The sequence below is a fragment of the Leptodactylus fuscus genome, chromosome 6 (assembly GCF_031893055.1).
Source record: "Leptodactylus fuscus isolate aLepFus1 chromosome 6, aLepFus1.hap2, whole genome shotgun sequence".
Taxonomy (NCBI): domain Eukaryota; kingdom Metazoa; phylum Chordata; class Amphibia; order Anura; family Leptodactylidae; genus Leptodactylus; species Leptodactylus fuscus.
The window spans coordinates 61,270,714-61,287,979 of NC_134270.1; the positions used below are offsets into that span (position 1 = coordinate 61,270,714).

The 17,266-nt window shown below is 41.3% G+C and overlaps 1 protein-coding gene across 1 annotated transcript in view; it reads left to right on the plus strand.

Annotated features, from left to right (window-relative positions):
• The window catches only part of SORL1 (sortilin related receptor 1), a 79,702-nt gene that overhangs the window by 36,606 nt on the left and 25,830 nt on the right, over positions 1 to 17,266 (plus strand). Inside the window, exons 19-27 of the mRNA XM_075280066.1 lie at positions 213 to 304; positions 2,621 to 2,867; positions 4,910 to 5,048; positions 5,528 to 5,701; positions 6,923 to 7,036; positions 7,566 to 7,688; positions 10,741 to 10,860; positions 12,214 to 12,339; positions 13,523 to 13,630. Coding sequence (XP_075136167.1) covers positions 213 to 304; positions 2,621 to 2,867; positions 4,910 to 5,048; positions 5,528 to 5,701; positions 6,923 to 7,036; positions 7,566 to 7,688; positions 10,741 to 10,860; positions 12,214 to 12,339; positions 13,523 to 13,630 — 1,243 coding nt within the window. The remainder of the gene's footprint in view (positions 1 to 212; positions 305 to 2,620; positions 2,868 to 4,909; positions 5,049 to 5,527; positions 5,702 to 6,922; positions 7,037 to 7,565; positions 7,689 to 10,740; positions 10,861 to 12,213; positions 12,340 to 13,522; positions 13,631 to 17,266) is intronic.

The window sequence follows — 17,266 nt, forward strand, 5'->3', positions numbered from 1 at the left end:
GAAAGTCTACAAAATCCTAAGGATACCAGAAGGCATGTTACAAATATTGGCCTACAATAAGGTCAGTTAAAAACAAAACAAAACACCCACATTAACTTACTGGTAAAAATACTGGTCAGGGCGGTAGTTTACATAGGATCATATACCTGATGTTTGTGCACATTCTTCCATATTCATGTATACACTTGTAAGCATACATTTACTTTTTGTAGGTTGCAAATCCCGATGGAGACTTACGTCTGACTATTCTTAACTCCACTGTCCTGGAACGTCCCCGAGCTCTTGCTTTAGTGCCCAAGGAAGGGTGAGTGGAAATGTCGATGGGACTCTCTACAATTAGATTGTGTCACGCATGCCGTGTCTCTAGAGTAGACCCTAACTTGTCATGGAGTATGTGTGTATGCCATACGGTATCTATAGGGGGCACTTGCACTGTCCCCCTGCTGTGCTTTTCATAGGTGCACCACAGACTGCATGTCACAGCTTTCTTAGACTGCCTTGACACAGTTCTATTCAGTATGTGAAATATCGACTGGATTTTGGCCCTGTTATTCAGAACAAAGCAGCAGAACTGGACGCTAAGCATTGTAGTTATCTACGATGCTCAGAGTCTCTGCCATTCCACTGTCCTTTACTGAAATCATGATCACAGTATGGTATAGTAGTCCTGTGGGAAAGAGGATAGGGTAGCATCATAGTTGACTATGATATTTGGAGTCTAGTTTCATTGTTCTGTCCAGGAAATACGGCCAACATGTGGTCCAAATTTCACAGACTGAATATTCCCATGTGAAGCCAGCCTCACTTCGTACCTTCCAACAATATAACCTCAGGTGTGCCCTAGGTTTGAGTAAGCAGTACCCAGCTTTCCCAGGTGGCTGAACCAGGCCTTAGAGGAGTTCCTTCTTTTAAATAAGATGGCATTTTACAAGTTTTTAATTAAAAAATAAATGATGAACTTCCTAGTTTCTGAGGCTGTTCACCACCCTAGAGTATGTGGCTTTGCTTGGAAAGAAGTGGTGTTGGTGAAGGCAGTGATCCATGGCGAGCACTCACAGCAGAAACCCTCCAAGTATATTTACTTATAATCCCACAAAGACGGCCACATCCTAATGAGATGATTATAATGTTTAACTTTAGCGGGATCCCAGAATGACTGAAACGTTTGCTTTCTCTTCTTCATCACTATCGTCACGTGTCATAGATGAGATAGAATTAGCTCTGCCCTTCTGGAAGCCACAGAATATGGAATCGTTATACTGAAACTTCAAGAAAAGTGCCAAAATAAAACCACTGCACCGTGCCTATTTTATTTTGGCGTAGCACATGTCTTGCACATGTATAGCACATGTCTTGGTATCAATTTTAGTAGGTTCTGAAGTCTAAGCAGAGGTTGTCCTATCCTTTTCCTATGCTTTACACAGAATTGGTACTTAAAGGAGCATTGTACTGTCAGAGGGGGGGTTCCTTAGCACACAACGATGATGCAGAACTGTGAGGAAAGCCCCATCCCACTACAAGTCTATGGACAAATGCTGTCGGGGGGGCATTTCTTTACAGCCCAGCGATGACACTGAGGTAGGCGGAACGCCCTTCTGACAGTGGGGGCTAAGGCCCCACAGCGCTTTAAACAGAAAGTTTGCGTAGTTTTTCTCCACGGACTTTCTGTTTCAGTTATACCTATGTTTCAGTTATACCAGCGTTTCTGTAGGTATAATTGACATGCTGCAATTTCCAAAACAATGCCGGTTTTGGAAATCACGGCATGTCCGTACGGCACTTTTTACTGCAAAGTGGACATGGGATTTGCTAGAATCTTATCCACTTTGCCTGTACTGTAAAAATTGTGGCGTTTCCGTCCTGTGGTGCCTTGGCCTTAAAGGGATTTTCCAATGAACTTATCCATATTTAAAGGGGCTCTATAAGCAAAATTATGCTGTATGAGCCCCATATATGCGTGAATAGCCTTTAAAAAGGCTAATCTAATTTTAACCCCCCCCCGCCCGTTTTAAAATAAAACTATAAAAACATATATGTAAATCATACCTTAGCGTGCACGCTGGGCGGTCGTGCATGATCCGACGTCATCTTCGGTCCCTCCTTCCTCTTCTTTCTTCTTCCAGTGACGTCCTCCTTTTCTGGCTCTTCTCCACCTTCATCTTCTTTTCTTTTTTTGAACACTACCCGACAGAAAAAGAGAAGCTGAAGACAGAGAATTTGTAGATAATGAATTAAAAGCTAAACATTTTTTCAAATATTATTAATTATTAAATTTTAAAATTTCTAAAACTTTGAAAATATGGATTAGATAAGAGAAAATCTTGAAAATTCAGCAACATTATTAATCATTTGTATGCGCAAAAATGTTTAACTTTTAATTGTCTTCAAATTTAAATATTTCCATGGTAAAACTCCTTTAGGCCGTTGCGGTTTGGAAATCTCAGTATGTCAATTATAAATAAGGACACACCAGCTTTTTCCCTAAAATGCGTTGCTGCTGTGTTTTTTTTCTTGCAGCACTTTTTTCCTGCGACCCACTATTTGGTGCATTAGCCTTACACAGCCATATATTTTTCTGGATGGAACTATCACTGAATGATCTCCATGTTGCTGTTTTCAGACTCATGTTCTGGACGGACTGGGGAGACGAGCGGCATGGAATCTACAAGAGTGAGATGGATGGATCAGGAGTTGCACACCTGGTTTCTGATGGCATCAAATGGCCCAATGGCATTTGTGTGGACGACAGCTGGATTTATTGGACTGAGGCCTACATGGATCGGATAGAGAGGATCGACTTCAATGGCCAGCAGAGGCAGGTGGTCTTGGATAATCTACCCCATCCATATGCAATAGCGGTGTTCAAGGTAAGCCAAACAATGGGGTCTTCACATTACCAGGTAGCTTAAGAAATTCTGTGAGCATTATTGGTGTTATTGTTCCTGTTAAAAGATAACATTAGGTGACAGCTGGAAAGAAGCAGATCACTGAGTTTGGGTCATTATGTAAATAAGGATGGTAGTTTGTGGCAAATGAGTATTCTGATAGATTTAGTAATATGTGCCCTTAAAATATTGATGTTAGAGGGGGCCACACGGTGGCTCAGTGGTTAGCACTGCAGCCTTGCAGCGCTGGAGTCATGGTGTTCAAATCCCACCAAGGGCAAAAAACCATCTGCAAGGAGTTTGTATGTTCTCCCCATGTCAGCATGGATTTCCATCCCATATTCCAAAAAAAGACATACTGATAGGGAAAAATGTTCATTGTGAGCTCTGTGGGGCTCACAATCTACAAAAAAAAAAAAATTAGGGTCATAGCTAAAGGCTCAGAGGCCCTGGCTAGGCGGGTTCACACCAGCACCCGGTCTCTGCTTTAAAAAAAAAATTAAAAAAATATTGATGTTAGGACCCAGCCTTAGTCTGATTTATTGTGTGAAAATGGCTCTGGTTTGGTGACAATGAAGGATGTAAGATAGCACTTGCAAAAATTAAAGTAGACATCTGAAGATTGATGCCCTATCCTTAGAAATATCTGAGTGGGAATGACACCTGGGACCCCTGCAGATCACTGGTACCCATTGAAGTCTACTATCTTGCGTTGCCTTGGTACCAGCGATCTGCGCAGGGCCTGGTGTCAGATTCCCACAGATTTAATATCGATGGTCTATCCTTAGTATACACCATCAATCTCAAAAACTGTATAACCCCTTTTGAGGAAGGCACAACTTATCTCCTTCACCTCTCTGCACAGAGCATGTCCAGAAAACTTTCCAATCAACCTCATTGAGTTGGCTCTAAATTGTTGCTGTCTGTGGTCATGACAATGATGTTACTAAATGCTGTATTTCACAGATTGATTTGCTTTTAATAGGATAACAATATGGTGATGCATTCTTTTTAAGGTGTATGCAGAGTATTTATGCGGGATTATTTGGGCTCCTTTTTATTTGAATTTCCATCTGCAGCTCATGGCTGTTTTATTGTAAACATTTTGTTGGTCCCTGCTTGCAAAGCTAGGACTCTAGGCGACTACCATGTATCTCTGATGTAACATGCAAGGAATGGGCTTACAAACTGGCTGTTTGCAGAATTGCTTGAAAAAGAGAAGGATTTTAGGCAGATTTAAAGCCATCACATCCTCTTTTTGATTTGAGTATTTTAGTAGAATTTTTGTATCATGTGATGCAATAATAAATTTTTATTTTTCATATTGTATAAAATATTTTTGGCTCTTGGTAAAATTTTGTTTATATACTTGTAGTGTTCCCCGTTTCCCATATCAACCTGACAGGTTCACTTTAAGGATAGGTATAGGATGGGCACCATCAGCAAGTACATTACAACAACAGTTACTTTTATATACTTATAGATTTTATTTTATTTATTTTTATTGTGGTATATGTATGTATTATCTTTCAGTGTTGTGGTGTTTTCTGTGTTTTTTTTATTGTGTAACATTATAATTTCCTTTAGGGATAAAATATCTATCCATCTATTTACAGCGGTGCTTAAAAGTTTCCAAACCCTTCAGAATTTCTATATTTCTGCATAAATCTGACCTAAAACTATATCCGATTTTCACACAATTCCAAAAAGTAGATAAAGAAAAGCAAATGAAACAAATTGGTCAAAATATTAGACATTGGCATTTATTAATAGATTAAAATGATCCAATATCACAAATCTGTCAGTGGCTATTGGATAAACTGCTGAAGCATGATATATTAGTACAGAAGACCAGAAAAGAACAATGAAAAGTCATGGAAAATGTTTTTCCAATGACTTTTCATTGGTTTTTGTTCCCTTCAGCAGATTTACCTATTGTAAGATGTCTGGTCAGCTCTGATACCTCCGTATTTGTCTATTGGTCTATCTTTATCGTTAATGTCTCCTTTTTTTTACACTGATAGAATCAAATCTACTGGGATGACTGGTCGCAACTGAGCATCTTCAGGGCCTCTAAGTACAATGGAGCTCAGACAGAGGTTCTGATTGGTCGATTGTCTGGAGTGATGGACATGAAGATTTTTTATAAGGGAAAATGGATTGGTAACGTAACACAACCTAAATATCTTCTTATGTCCAATTTAGGACACCTTGTCACTAGTATGAGACATCCTAAGCAGTACTGTCACTATGTGCATACAACATCCTTTATAAGGTTTCATGCACATGACGGACCTTACGCATTGTTACTGTGCTATCCATATTTTTCACTGCTAGCACAAACAAACCCATGCGTTATCACAGTCTGTGTATGGGGTAGTAAGCCTGGGGCAAAACTCAGGACAGGTCATCCATGTGCTGTCTGTGCTGCTCACCCTCGTACCTGGCACATACACATGGTGGTGTGCATGTAACCTTATACCACATTTGCATAATTTTTAGGGCATGTTTGCAGGTTGTTTACAATAGCACCTAGCAGAAATGTGATCTGACATATACACATACTACATCAAAACAAACAAGTAAATATCTCACCCACACTGATGGTTTCTGAGACATCTGTCTTATTTGTCCCTACCCAGGAGTAAACGCTTGCACTTCCAGCTCTTGCCGTCTCCTGTGTCTGCCCAAGGCCAACAACAGCAGAGTTTGCAGATGTCCGGAGGGAGTGAAGGAGGAGGCTTTTTCTTCTGGGGAGACTCAGTGTGAATGTCCACATGGTTATCAGCTGAAAAACAAAACCTGTGTCAAAAATGGTAAGACCTAGGAGTTATCTGGAGATTTCTGAGGGTAAAATGTACCATGGTCTCAAGAGAAAAAGCTACAAAGCTGTAAAACATGTGAATAAATATACATATACTCCAAATGGATTTACTCTGGTTAAAAAACAAATGTGCTAAGTTTTTTCCCTTTTACTGTGAACCCTTATTGCAGTCTAGGTACAACAATTTCCATAATCTATGGTTATCTACCCCATAATAAGAATCGTCTCTGCTTTCATTGGCTTCCTGTTGAGCTTGTGCTTATCCACAGCAGCCATTCTGAACAAGCAGAGCATAGGGCAGTATAAGAGCAGCAGCCTGAGTTACTGTTAATAACTGTGCATTACAGACCACCACAGACTCAGACAATGCAGCTGGAGTCTCTGATCATGGATGTGCACTTATGGAGCAAACATAAAAAACGCTGAAACTGGATTAAATAACACATAAACATTAACCAGTGACAGTGACTAGAGATTCCTAGAGCTGTGCACTGCACCATATTGTGCTTGTATACCCTATAACAGGGGTCCTCAAACTGCGGCCCGCCAAGCACTTCTGTCTGGCCCCGCCGACAACGCCGGCAGGCGTGCATTTATAATGAAGCTCCTGGGGAGCTCAGGCCAGGCCATGGAGCGCACTTCACTTTACCTATTGGAGGGCACCGCTCCCGATGTCTGTGCGATCTGCTCTGCCTCCGGCCCACTGTTTAAAAAGTTTGAGGACCCCTGCCCTATAAAGTTCACACAATTCCACTGAAGTATAATGATATAAAGGGTTTACACACCTAAAATGAGTTACCAGGTAACAACAGGCAATGCTCAGACATGTGCAGTTAAGTCCTGATAGCCACTCAAATAGTCAGAACACCGAGCAATACTGAACATGTCTGGAAGCAAAGGTCGAACCAGTCACGTACCTCCAGACATGTGCTGCCACCATGATCGATGTGCAATTCATGGTCTATCATTTGCGACCATAACAGTACAAAGCAGCTCACCCACTCTTCGGGCCCGTGCAGATGTATTGCATAATACACGTGTAAAGAATATCAAACATATATCACAAATATATATCATTCTAATTCACTGGAATTGTGAAAAATATATAGGGTACACAAGATTCTTCTAACCTAGATAATGACTATACATAGTCAATTCATACATGCGGTGTTTCAGGAATGATATGTGTGTCTTTTTTCTTTGGGTACTGCAGAGAATTCCTGTCTCCCCAGTCAGTATCGCTGCTCCAATGGGAACTGCATCAACAGCATTTGGCAGTGTGATAATGACAACGACTGTGGAGACATGAGCGACGAGAGAGACTGCCGTGAGTCTACACATCTTTATTACATCCAGTCTGCTCTTTCCTTTCTATATATTGTATCTATTCTTCTGATGCCATTGGGAGTCCAGCACCATGGAGTATAGGCACTGCATATAACAGAATGCAACTAATATAGCTAATACTTATAGGTTGCCTTTCTCCCTAATTGAGTCTTTGTACAAAAAGTAACACTAAAATTAGTCTCTCCCCAATCTTAGAAGGCCGATAATGGATTGTATTCACCTGTTCTACAGTCTGACTCTCTTCAGCCTTAAATGTCTGGTTACCTTGGACAGTAGATTACATCCATCTGTCCTTGTCAACCTTTCTCCAGCCTTTAATGGCTTATAACAGGATACAATAGATAGTATCCATCTGCCCAGCACCCATCCTCTCTCTTGTGTTCTGTATTTATCTTCACAGCACATACAGAGACGGCCATCTGCAAGTATAAGGTGCTGTATATAGTTTCACATTTCTCATGTATTTGTGTAATCAATGCTTGCTGATTCTTTGTGTTCTACCTTCTCAGCCACGACAGCATGTGATCCAGACACATTGTTCCGGTGTCAGGAATCAGGAACCTGCATCCCTCTGTCTTATAAATGTGACCTGGAAGACGACTGTGGAGATAACAGTGATGAGAGTCATTGCGGTGAGTGGCAAATGTATGAAAATTGATCTTAAATATATCAGCCTTAACTATGAAATACGATAAAGAAGGCTTCACAAATGTAAGACTTTTCATATATAACATCCGTGTACCCTCTTAAACATAGGGAAACATGACTAGCAGCCAGTTAGTCCATTTGTATCCTTAAATGAGGACTCCACCAGAACAGGGGTATCAACCCAGAACCACAGATAAGTTAGGGTCACCTTAATCAGACATTGTTTTCCCCTTGTGAAACATTGTATCGAGATATTGCAGTTTTAATTGTCAATATGCAAACGAGTATGTTGCTACTTACCTTTTTGGAACAATGGCAATGCCCTCGTTTCACCAAAGAACTTATATGCATATTGACAAAAACAGCAATGTCTCAGTAACAGAGGCACTGATTCACAAGGGCATTACTAAAGTCATGTGGGCCCTGGTGCAATCTTTTGTCCGGGGCCCCCCTACCTCATCCATTCTGCGAATTCTCGATAGTGATGGTTACGGGTGCTAAGGAGTTCAATCAACCTTAGTGTAGTTAGGTGAATCTGTGGGTCTCCTTGGTTTATGGGCAAGATGGAAGCTGCAATCTCAGTACTAATGCCAGTGCTTATGGGCCCCTAAGGTTCCTGGGCCCCAGTGCGACTGCACTCCCTCAAGTTATGCCCCTGAAAACACCAGTTTGATTTAGTTGACTTTATTTATCTGTCTGGGTTGGTGACATTCCCTTGAAACTCCTTGTCCTCTCCTAGATTTATAAAGCTAAGCCAATATAACAACAAAGTTTCTTCATTTTTCTAATATACTTTTGTTTCCATGCCTCATAATTGTCAAGATCTCTACTGTCAGCAATTGTAAACTCACTCTGACCTAATCTTTCAGACAAATGAGATTTCTTACAGTTGAATCCGGTCTAGACAATCCTCTGTGAACTGATATTACATTTATACATTTTACCTTTGCTGACCTATTGTAACAAACTATCAAGAGAGGTTTAAGTTGCTTTGGTATCGTGTTTGGTTGTGGTTTGTTCACAAAGCTGATTTTTGAGGCTGAAAAATCAATCTCTAATTTAAAAGAAACAGTTGCAGAAATCTGAGGCTGACCCTGGGATTTCTGCTATGGATTTTCAGTTTGCACTGCAGTGGATATGTATGTAAAAACATTCAATGGGGCTAATAAATCCTTCACAGTTTTCACACTGTTTGTGTGCAGAAACCACACCAAGAACAAGCAGTAGAGGGTGCTATATTTTTTGTCTGTGGGAAATTGAAATCAGCATGGAAAGTAAGCGGTGTGAACATATCCTTAGGCCTCATTCACAATTTGCTATCCTCATTTTTCACAGGTAGAATATGTATCCATTCATTCCAGTATATTTATTCAGACACCCTCTTCGTTGTTAGATTGTGCATATGTGATAAGAAGGAAATGGGAATTATGTTAGTTTTTTCATTGATGTGGATTCATCACATCAATGCACGTCTAGGGGTCAGTGAAAATAACAGCATCTTTGAGGGGAGGGAGTTTGATGAACATTTTTGTAATATATCTAATTAACCTATCAAACTTAATTTTAATAGAAAACATGCCTTAAAATTCTCCCTAGCAACTCTCTAAGCTATTACCAGGAAAAAGCCCTATACTTTTGTATTGCCAATATGTAGCGGGTGGATGTTACAGTAACTTGAAATGGCTGTATCTCTAGTTTTATGCCACCTAGAAAAATGGTTCTGATATCACATAAAAGCTGAGATCGCAGGATTTCAGCACTTAGATATACAACAACCTGAAATATCACTAGTTGAAAACACAGTTGGGTGTTTGAGCAGCAGTTCATGACAGAACAGACATACAGAACTGGGTTGGGACTCTACTTCCACTACTAGAATTTTATACAAAGTGACACCTGCATCCCTTTTTGTAAGACCTACATAACATACTCTCCCTGTAATGCTCAGATCATTGCAGGTGGGAACTTACCAGCTCTTTTTCTATTAAAAGAAAGTTAAGAGTTAATTAAAGGGGTTGTCCGGGATAAGCTCAAAACCCCTAAACTAACCCCCCTTACTCCCCCCTCCCCACCTAACTTCTGATTTACTTTGTTTAAAAAAAAAAATCTATAATTACCTATATGCCTGGCCTGTGACTACCCCAGGGACACTTTCTAATTATCCAGTGACGCTCCATGAAACAAACAGAACATCACTAGTACTAGAACCCCCTTCACCCCATCATACTTACATGTCTTCCGGTGTGGGAATGGCTCCTCTGCCTACTTTCACACTATTGGCACTTGCGCAATGTGGAGGTACCTCTGGCACATGAACAGTAGAGATTGAATGCGCGCCATCAGTGGTGCCATCTCTACTGCGCAGACATCTGCAGCCTGCGTACCGTCAAGAGACTGGAAAAAAGGAACAGCCATTCCTGTCTGAAGAGGAAGATAGGCAAGTATGATACGATGGGGGCAGACTGAATTAGTCAGTTGGGTAGGACTAGTAGTGGGCGGGATAGAGAGTGAGAGAGGAAGTGTGAGATAGTGGTAGTGTGGAAGCTAAATAGCAGGAAGCTTCACCATGTAAACAAATGCTTAGGATGCCAGGAGCTCCCAGAGAAACCCAGAAATCACTCAAAACACTTATAAAGGTATTTGGGTGCACTTTTGAACCCATTAATAGCACCGACAGACCTTTTTAAAATAATATTTTTTGACCAGATACCACTTTAAGTACATTTAAAAAATGTTCACCAAACAAGTCTTGACACAGTGGAACAAAAAGGTACTCATGGGGAAAAAAAAAGAGGTGGAAATGGATCAACCACAGACAGCACACAACCCAAAAATGAGCAGGCTGGAGTACTGTCCGTGATTATCATGTGCATTACACGTCTGTAAAATGTGAATAAGGCTTCGGGGTAAATGATAAAAGGCCAGCCATTACATTCATGGATGGAGCTAGTGGTGGACATGGTTAGATAAGATCAGTTTTGTCTTTGGCAATGATAGCTCTATCTCTGCTATGTCTTATACTCTCTCTCTTCTCAGAGGCACATCAGTGTAAAGAAGATGAATTTAACTGCAGCTCTGGGATGTGTATCCGACAGTCATGGGTCTGTGATGGGGACAATGACTGCAGGGATTGGTCTGATGAGGCCAACTGTACAGGTAGATATAGATCTCTTCAATCTCTTTGCGGGGATTCTGTATTTTTAATTACAAATCTTTGTTCCTCTATCCCCAAAGTAATTCTCTACATTTTAACATCATCCTGTGCTAATTTTATTATATAACTTTATGGTGGTTGGAGCTCCCTTTTTCTGATATAGACCTCCAAATTCACAGCAAATTCAAAGAGTTAATAAATTATATTTTGTCTGATGGCAGTTATCACTAGAAGAAGTTTAGGAGATAAGCACCTGGAAATGGTCTGGTCAGAGACAGGGGTGTGTAATAAAGGTGCCAACCTGTTTGACAAGAGAACTGAGTGAGCAGCTCATGCTTGTTGGCAAATCAAAAGATCCTCTCTATTGGTGGTCTGTCTGGGCCATCTGGAGCCTGTTCGCCATGTGTGCATTCCTTAACATAACTACTGTTTCCAACACCTCCTAACAGCTAGGTCAGAATTGCTTAAATGGCGGGAAGTTTGACAAAACAACCATCTTGCTTCTCTTAGTACAATTATGCCTCTCAAAGTCTGTGAACTTGACAAAGATGTCTCACCAAGAGGAACACTACCTAAAAGTAGCCCCTGAGAGCCTATAAATAGGGTAGCAGAGGAGGCGCTTTTATACTCTTTTGTGTCAGATTACACTTGTAATCCTTTACATATCTCCCTAAGACACAACTGTATGCCAAGTTTTGTAGCAATCCAATATTTCTGCCTGGGTGCATAATGAATTTTGTCAACGCGGAACACGGTCTTTTTCTTTCCTGTACTTTATGATGCATTTGCGCCTTTTTTCCAGGTGTTATGCTGCCCTTGCCTCTTTTGTTTTTTGTCAGGGACAGGGGGCATGGCCAAAGTTTAGGTCCTTTTGATTGTGTATTTCTGACTTGCGCATAAAAAGGAGTAAAAAAAGGCATAAATACGCTCCAGTGCATAGGCAGCTTAAAAAAAGGCCCATCATTTCAGACAGCATTAAAAAGGGGCAAAGTACACAAAAGGCTCAACTAAATTAACATGTGCAGAACATTTAACAAAAAGGTGAGCCTACTACACCGCAGTAAAACTAGTCTATAGAAAGTGGCACCTGTGAAGAATGAAGCAAAAAAAAAGGTCAGATGATAAATAACCCCCAACGAGTGTGTAGAGGGCACTCCAAAACCTATACAGCATGTATTATAGAGGTATTGTCACTAACAAAAATCTGCTTAATCTGACCAGTAATCATCCTACCAGCAAAACTAAATAACCAGGAAAGAGATCTTAGAGCCAACATCGGACTTATAGACAAGACGATATATGTACATTTCAATCTTAACCATGTCATGTAATACTCTCCACCTTCTTACCCATAGCCATATCACATACCTGTGAACCTTCCAGCTTCCAGTGTCATGATAGTCACTGCATCCCCCAGAGGTGGGTCTGTGATGGCGACTCTGACTGCCAGGACGGCTCAGATGAAGACCACACCATCTGCGGTAAGAAGCTGAGTGCGGATATTTCCTCTCCAGAGATGTCACAAAGTCTGTTAAAAGAGTTTTCCCTGCTCTAGCCCACCTTTTCAACTTGGCACTAACCTCTGGCACCTTCCGCTCTACCTTTAAACGTGCAATCATTACCCCCATTCCTTTAAAAGCCATCTCTTGACTCGACCCATTGTCTGTGTCATACTTCCACCCCAATTCATTAATCCCATTTGCCTCAAAATGTCTTGAGGCTGAAGCCCACCATTGAGAAACTCTCTCATTTCTTTGTATAACTGGAATGGCCCTCTTCTGGATCTCCTCATACCTCACCAGTCTCACATTATGTCTTCACCTTGGCCCTTTTCTATAGGTGCCCATAAGGCTCTGTCCCAGGACTCCTACTCTTTTCCATCTACACCTTCAGCCTAGGACAGCTCATAAAATCCCACTACCCAATACCATTGCTATTATGATGATATTGAAATATATTTTTCTGTACCAGGCTTAACACTCAGAGTTCTAGAGTGTCTTATCAGCTATAGAATACTTCTTGTCCTCCTGCTTCTTAAAACTCAACCTGGATAAAACAAAGTTTATGTTATCACTATCTCGCCTAGACCCTTACCTGACCTATCTGATCTATTACAGTTGATGGCTCCACTCTCACACCAGATGACCTGATCTGATGCCTCTTTGTAATTTATGATTCTGCTCTGTGTTTCAGGCCATACATCCAAAATTACTACTTCTTTCCACCTACACATCAAACATTTCTCGTATCCACTCCTTCCTCACCCTGGAATCTGCAAAAATTCTAATTGATTCCCTTATCATCTCCCATCTAAACTATTGCAACATCGTTCCCTATGGCCACCCAGCTATCTTGCCCCCCTCCAATCCATCTTTGACTCTGTTGCCCAATTAATCCACATCTCCCCTTGTTAATCATTTGCCTCTCTTCTCTGCCAATGCTACCCATTGCTCAACAAATTCAATTCAGAATATTAGTTATGACATATGAAGCTGCCCACAACCTGTTCCCTCCATTCATCACCAACCTCCCGCAATCTCTCCACAAAGAATCTCTTTTCACTCTTTCAGAAACCCCTTCACTAATGTACAACAACATGATATTAATGGTGCTATATAAATATGTAAATAAAGAATAATAATTTATCAATGCATTGATCTCCAGAAAAGAAGTGCAATGGATTCCAGTGCAGAAATGGCACCTGCATCCCATCTGGAAAACATTGTAATGGTGTGAAGGATTGTTCAGAAGGAGAAGATGAACAGAACTGCGGTAAGTCCTTAAGGAGGTTTCCTGATAATAACCGAACCCCTTGTAGTCTCCTCTATCACTGAATAACACTGAGGTCTAGTTGCAATATAAGAGTTTTTAGTTGCTAGAGTTTTAGTTTTTCTTTGAATTCTTTTTAGGATCAAAGAGGGGATTTTGTCAGTAAGTAGACAGATGACATTCTTGAGGGTACAGAGTCCTTGGACTGGAAATAGTGAAAATATCAATTAAATATGTTTTAGTGATTGGAGGAAGTTCTTAGCAGTCTCCATTATCCAGCATGGGCATTAAGGCGATGCTGTCTTGGTACTCCTTAATGCCCATACCCAAGTGCTGGTGTGATGGCACAAGGTCATTTTGTAAACATCAATAATGCGCTATATGTGAATGCATAGCAAACAAACAAAAGGTAAGTATGACACTTACCGTATTTTTCGGACTATAAGACGCACTTTTTTCCCCAAAAATTTCGGAGGAAAATTAGGGTGCGTCTTATAGTCCGAATGTGGGGGGAGGAGCGGATTTGCAGCATGGCCGCGCTACTGCCACCGCTGGTTTTCTGCAGCGGCAGGAGCGTGACAATCTGCAGGCCCCGGCAGCTAAGACAGTCCCCGGCATCTGCCGGTCTATTACAGCAGATGCCGGGGAGTGTTTTAGCTGCCGGGGCCTGCAGATTGCCACGCTCCTGCCGCTGAAGAAAACCAGCGGTGGCATGCTGTAAATCCGCTCCTCCTCCGCAGGTCCCGGCAGTGAAAGTTAGCCCCGGGGCCGGTCCCCACCGGCCCCATACCTTTAGTGATGCAGGCCGGCTCCTGCACGGCGAGGCCGCAGGAGCCGACCTGTTCCGATGACAGCCGGGAGCCTAATGAAGGCTCCCAGGCCTGTCATAGCTATATATTACTATCGCGGCTGGTCCATGACACTAGAATCTCCCATAGACGGCAATACACTTGTATTGCCGTCTATGGGACTTGCAATCAAATGATTGCAGGTTCAAGCCCCCTAGGCGGGGGATAATAAAATAGTTAAAAAAAAAAAAAAAAAAACACTTAAAAAAAAAAAATATAATAAAATAAATAAAAGTTCACCTCCTTTCCCTAGAATACATATAAAAGTATAACATTACTGTGAAACATATACATTAGGTATCCCTGTGTCTGAAAATGCCCGGTCTACTAATAGTTTTATGTACAGTGAACGTCAAAATCAAAAGTGCTAAACCGCTGGGTTTTTCTCTCTGTTTTGCCTCTGAATTAAATAATAGGTGATCTAAGCAATAAACATTTCCCAAAATGGTATAACTAAAAAGTACACCTGGCCCCACAAAAAAAAAACGCCCTATACATCCCCGTACAGCTGCAGGGTCACCTGTCAATGTGGCCTTGCAGCTGTTCCAAAACTACAACTCCCATACATTAAATATTTTACCATTTTATGCCTGAAAATTTTTTTTTCCCCTATTTTTCTCCTCTAAAACCTGGGTGCGTCTTATAGTCCGAAAAATACGGTAATAATTTAAAGAGGTAGAAAAAATGGGCTCTAGTAAGAATTTACAAAAAATGTTTATTAAATATATTATCATCATTAATACAGGAGGCACATACAAGGAAGAAATAACATGTACAGTAACTACGGGTCAGTAGAAATGCCAGGATGGATTAAATCCCTGTTAGTGCTAAGACACACCATAAAAAGGACTATGATTCTAATAAATATAATGCATAAGTGCAGAATCAATATAGTCCAAAGTATTGTATCGCAAAGGTACAAGTGGTAAAGGGCATAAGTGCATGCAAAATCTTGGCAATACAAAACATGGGATACAGCTATGTTCAGGAAAAATACTTAAAGTCAACATGAAAACATCCCAATGGAGCATAACAGAGCGTACCCATGTTAATAGTGTGACAACTGCACGTAGCAGAGAGAGACACCTACTGCCCGGGAACCCGGACGTTTGTTTTGGCACGCAGTATTCGTCAGGGGGTGGAGTGACTCCACCCCCTGGATAGCTTGTTTCTTGTATAATTGTTATGTGAACATCTTTCGTGGTAGAACGAGTAAATCGAGGGGTTGACTACACGAATAAACCAGTATGAAAAAGAAAAGGAACAAGTAGAACACTGAGGCTGTGACTGGTTGATTGTCATTGTTGGTCGGCCAGGATAAGAGTCCTCTACAGGGGTTACCTGTCAGCGCCCAGCCTATGTGGAAGTCTAAGGCGGTGAGACAAGCAATAGCTAACAGTAACTGTAATAAACTGTATAGGATCGGGGGAAGAACTGGGAGGTGTCATTGCAGTGAAAGAGGAGCCACTGCAGAAAGTAAAGGGGATGAGCTTGCTTGTATTTATGTGATTATGGAATCTCTTGGTGTGGCCATTATTTACATGCTAATATCTTTGACCAGGATTGTCTCTGTCTGCTCATACCCATCATTGATTTGGTCATTTAGAACGGACATTGTCAGGATCATCGAGATAGATATATTGACCTGTAGTATCATTATGGCACTGTGCTTTATTGGAATGTATTGCTTATTTATAGTCTTTGGATATGTTGATCGCTATTGAATTAGCATTATTAACCTGTGATAAACAGCACTATGAACATTGGAAGCAAATGCTATATGTACCTCATACTGAACAGGTCATTTGCCATCACTTCATTTAATGTTTCTGAACACTGTTCTACATATATACTGCTCAAAAAAATAAGGGCTAGTTCACACGGGGACATGGAGGCTGATTTTGACAGGTGATTTCGCTTCAAAATCAGCCTCCATAAAATGTAGCCCTATGTGAATTGCTCGCTTTTTTTTCTGCTAGCAGAAAAAGAAGCGACATGACCTTTCTTCAGGCATTTAACGCCTGAAAAAATTAATTGGAGTCTATGGGGCACTGAAAAAGCCACTAGCGGTTTTTGGTCGCTTATTTTTGCAGCTGTTTTGGCAAAAACAGCGACTGAAACCGCTAGCGTTTTTTTATCATGTACTTTTTTTGTAGTGCAAAAAAAAAAAGCTTAAAAAAAACAGCGACCGAAAAAAGCGTCAAAAACAGCGTCCAATGCAAAAAACAGCGTCCAAAAAAAGCGACGCTGAAAAATCAGTGCCAAAATCAGCTAGGCTTTTTTCACCTGTGAGCTAAGCTAAAGGGAACACTTAAAGGGATCCTATCATTAAAACACATTTTTTTGTGACTAACACGTTGGAATAGCCTTAAGAAAGGCTATTCGTCTCCTACCTTCAGATGTCTTCTCTGTGCCGCCGTTCGGTATATAGTCCAGTTTTCGTCAGTATGCAAATGAGTTCTCTCGCAGCACTGGGGGCGGGCCCCAGCGCTCAAACAGCACTCGGGACGTCCCCAATGCTGTGAGAGAATTCTCCAGCGCCTCCTCCATCTTATTCAGGAACGGGTCTTCTTCCGCTGGTGGCTTCAAACTTCTAGGCCTTGGGCAGCCAACTGTGCATGCCTGCCGGCCACAAGACAATGGCTGCTTACAATACTGTGTAAGCAGCCATTTTCTTATGGCCGGTGGGCATGCGCAGTCTGCTTTGCCCTATGCCCGAGGCCTAGAAGTTTGAAGCGAACCCCCGGAAGAAGATGCGAAGAAGACCCGTTCGTGAAAAAGATGGAGGCAA